At 31.1% G+C, this 4,681-nt stretch overlaps 1 protein-coding gene across 1 annotated transcript; it reads left to right on the top strand.

Annotated features, from left to right (window-relative positions):
- The first annotated feature begins 717 nt into the window (after positions 1-717).
- Positions 718-3,718, top strand: LOC120332608 (apolipoprotein D-like). The gene is made up of 5 exons (XM_039399886.2): positions 718-951; positions 1,155-1,279; positions 1,916-2,007; positions 2,613-2,714; positions 2,985-3,718. The coding sequence occupies exons 1-5, from the start codon at positions 823-825 to the stop codon at positions 3,155-3,157; spliced, it is 621 nt and encodes a 206-aa protein (XP_039255820.2). The 5' UTR covers positions 718-822; the 3' UTR covers positions 3,158-3,718.
- Positions 3,719-4,681: the final 963 nt, after the last annotated feature.

The raw sequence follows: 4,681 nt of genomic DNA, 5'->3' as shown, positions 1-4,681 counted from the left end.
AATAAGATATTAATGGTGTCCATCGTTTCGAATAGGGGCGGAACATTTAAGAGTGATTTACCTAGCGCCAACCCTACAAACACCACACTTGATAGCTACGTCACTACTTGGTTCCATTCAGTGTATCCAGAATGACTTACCGATCTACATTTAAAACCTTTGGCGATTTCAGGTTTTGGTTAAGCCTTGATAATTTTTAGTTTTTCATTTTGTTGATAGCTGACATAAAAAATGTTTATATCATATCTCTTATAAAACTAGAAAAGTTGCCTAAATTGCATTTTTGTTTGAACTTGATAAAAGGCCAAAGAATCAAATATAAATAAACATTCCTGTGTACCATTACAGCTTGAAAACAGATAAACATCTTGACACTTTGTTGCATGTGAACGTGTTTCACCGATGGGTGTATCAGCCTACGCAAATCTATTATTCGATAATGTATACAAAGTAATATTCAAATAGATTCACGCAGAATGTTCAGTTATTTTTTATCCGAAAATGATCAAACGAGAATAACGGCGTTTAATGTAATAAAACAACGAAGTTATCAACAAGCATACGTCGACGTTATCAAATAATACCATCATAATCCGACTAGACAGTGGATCAGATTTCGACCTAGATAAATTGAATAAGAATTCAATAACAAGGACGAATGTCAAGAAAAAGTTACACGTTTTTATTAAACAGCCAGAAAAAAGTCACACGAGACTAATGTAAACTTAGCAATCCCGCCTTGTATAGTGCAAAAATAAAAGTGACATTACATTGGGCTTTAATGTTTGCAGAAACACCGAATTTCCTAGTTAGGAAGATAATATGACAGTGCTTTACTGTTTCTTTGTTTTAATTATTGTCGTATCAAGTTGTATTTGTCAGCCTACTCTATTTCTACGAACTAGTGATTGTCCAACTCCTTCAGTCATGAAAAGGTTCAAGCTAAAACAGGTAAGACAATTTTTTCATTCGATTAGGAAATAAATTATAAATTGAATGTCTGTTCGCGTTTATTCTGAAATATTAAAACATTAAAATAAAATATCTTGTAATTGAGTTATATAGAACCATGCTGCGCATATGAAATGGGACCTTATTAAATTTGCTTCTTATACAATACCGTAAATTGTCCACTATGTTATTACATTGAATAGATGGATGGCCAATGGTATGAAATCAGCAGATTTCCTAGTCAGTGGGAAATCGGAAAATGTATTCAAGTTTCGTATAATGTCTCCAATGAAGATGGGACGGTTAAGATGCGATGGGAACAAATATAGTGAGTAAATTATATTTTGATATTCGGAATACATGTGATTAAATATAGTAGATGTTTGACATTAAATATGTTTGTTTAATATGATGGCTACTTTATCCGTTTTGGATTTACTGTATAATATTTTACTAATCAAAGATGGTTTTATCATAGAACTGGTTTCTGGATGTTTAATAATTATATCGACTTGAACATAAATACGTCGTAATGTACGATGACTAAATTTCGCCTATTTCAATTTTTATGAGGATTATATTATATTTTCTATTTAGTTCTAGAAGCGTTTTGATGATTACCGATACTTTGATGTCTGTTTACTACTGAATTTCGTAAAGTATTTTGTAATATGTGACCAATTAATAATATAAAATTATAAATTCCTGATATTGAAATAGAGTTCATTTCATCTTAATGGCGCTTGAACTTGAACTTCAATATAGGCAGTCATGTCAAGTGGATTTTCAGTAAATGTTAAAGATTAAGATATCTTCAGTAACAATTAAAACTGTTTCTTATCTTGAATTGCATTGAATTAACTAAGATTTCGAGTTGTCAAGAAATATCTTTAAATCAAATTGTAATTTAAAAATCATCTACACATCTCAAATAAACATTTTCAACAACCGCATTTTTTAACAGCAATAATGGATCTATCAACTACGCCCACAGCGTCGGCCACGTGAAGGAAAAAGACCCGCCAGCAAAACTTACTTTGAAATTTACGAAACCTTGTAAGTAATATCCAATTTTGTAATTATGGGAGACGAAATGGACCTATAGACCGTAATATTATATTGTTGTTGTTGTTAGAATTCTTTTTATTTTCCTTGTTGTTATGATTATTTCGCTTTTCTGTTTTACTACTGGACCGATAACTTTGAAATTTTTCAGTTATTAAAGATTTTTGTTGTAGCTAAAAGTCCTTTACTTTCAGTTATTTTTAAAGTTGCTGTGAGTCCTATGAGATCTGATATTTATTTTCTTTTTGTGGGAATACGGGTTTAAATCCGCCAAGACCTATGACAGAACATTATAAAGTATGTTATTATGTGACAAATCCCTGTCGACAAGATCACGTTTTGTTAGCGAAAGAGGTATAACTCTGAAGCGTTTATGCAATATGATACTCATAATTTAAAAAAACATTTTTTATATCCATCATGAATACCAATCATCGCATCATTCCAATCATCATTTGTAGCATAATTTAGCTACAAACATCGGAATCTCTGTATATAAAACACAAAAATAAGGTTGTCGAATGAGCAAACTTGTTGCACCATTTATATATTGAATGAAAGCTGAATGGCAAGTTACATTTGCTCGTATTTTACAGACAATCCATGGGAAACGCCCTTCTGGATTTTGGATACCGATTATAATTCTTACGCAATCATTTATTCTTGTTATCCGTATTTTCATCCAGGATTGCGAAGAAGTAAGTTTTGTTGATGACTATATAGAATTTGAAGTTTGCAATTGTAAATGATAATAGAGTTAATTGCGCTACACAAAATCTATTAATATTGTGGCGCACTAACTTATATAAAATGCTAGTTTCTACGTTCGCTCAATTTTAGGTGTTTTATAAAGAATAATCTATTTAAAATTTTACGGAGTATGTCTATATAGTAATGTTAAGCTGGCTTTCATGTCTTTGATGTAATGGCAGAAGGCCCGAACTTAACCTGTCCTAATTTTTATCAAGTGTTCAACACGGAATTTGCTTGGGTGATGTCCCGGAAAAGAAAAATGAGCGTAACTAAGAAACGACGACTGAAATCTTCAATAACACATCATAACATTTACACCCATATGTTTATCGACAATGATCAAACCGGCTGCGAGGAATACGAAAATCCCAGCGCTCACTTTTTCTGATGATTGGAATAGATTGTGAGAAAATCATTTGATCGAAATAAAACGGATTGGAACAGCTCAATTGCAATGAAACTTATTGAATTATATATCAAATTATCTGATCCCCGTTACATTTTCATAATGAGTTATACCATATCTAGCATTTAATTGTTAAAGTATGATTGCATTTATAATGCTTATACACCAATATATATTATACACCACTATTAAGTTGTCTAGCTATTTTAGAACATTTATGGAAATTACTCAATCCTGGGTCTGTAATAAAAGGACATTGTTGCTGGTCGAAATAAAGTTTGCAAACTCAAAATGATTTTTTTGCTTAAAAGAGTATATTGTATTGCATATAGTAAAAGCATTATGAGCCGCTTTCCAGAGCACCACTGCAATTATTATAATCCTTTATATTGTTGATTCTTATCAGATTCTGTCACTAAACTTTGCATATAAACTTTTCTGCGCCAAGTTGCTTTTACATTAGGTTCACATGTATAATTAGTATTGTTAGTCATAACAAAAAGTCTTTGTTTATGAAATGTGATTTATCCTACAGACATGACATGTTACATGCTTTCAGTGATAATTCTTTCGTAACGTCAACACCAAAATATCAATCTCGATTAATATCAATTATCACGTAGAAATCTTCAAGTTAATTCTTACATTGTTTATATTATAAGACATTAATATAGTTTTACAATAACACGAACTACTTTGAGAAGAATATTACATCAAGCTTTGCTTAAGATTGTCAATGTTTATGTGAACAATTTTTATTAGTCATACCGTAAATCACCACGTTACAGCGTGATATCGACTACGGCTGTCTCGTCAAATTCTGTATCTGGTTTCGAACAACGATATGGTTGTTTCATCACAATTTGAATCTTGTTTTGACATTTTTGTGGATAAAATCACATCTTACAATATGAGATGATACTTTCATAGAATTCATTTGCTATTGCTATGGCTTCATTTACTTTATATTGTACGTAAATACGTCAATATATACGATCAATGAATATCACTTATTTCAATTTTTTTTTAAAAAAGGGGGTGGTTGTGTAAAAGCGAACCAAACTTGCGAAAAGCCAATGTACATTATTAATCATTCATGATAAAAGTTCATGATAAGGGGTAAGAAATATAATTTCCGTATTGTAAACAAACAGATAAATTGGCTGTTATATTGCTTATATAACCAGTGTAACTTGCATCAGTGTGTTATATGTTGGCGAATTAAAAATAATAAATAATACTCTTTCAGTCAAGCCGCCAACCACAAACACGAGGAAACCGTGAAGAACGTCATGTGAGATAACTGGCCTCAAAAGTAAATTTGAACTGACGACACCATAATTTTCCTTTTATCGATAAGATTTAGAAATAAGAAATACTCTCGATAAATATGATATCTTGACGAGTTTGACTAATATTCAAATTAGTTTATGAAAAGTATTACATTGTTCGCAATGTTAAATGAGTTTAATAAACTTAAAATTGGGAAAAATGATATTGGACAGT

Source organism: Styela clava, chromosome 13 (genome assembly GCF_964204865.1).
Source record: "Styela clava chromosome 13, kaStyClav1.hap1.2, whole genome shotgun sequence".
NCBI lineage: Eukaryota > Metazoa > Chordata > Ascidiacea > Stolidobranchia > Styelidae > Styela > Styela clava.
Note: the sequence above shows the minus strand (reverse complement) of the source record. Positions and strands in the feature narration are given on the sequence as shown.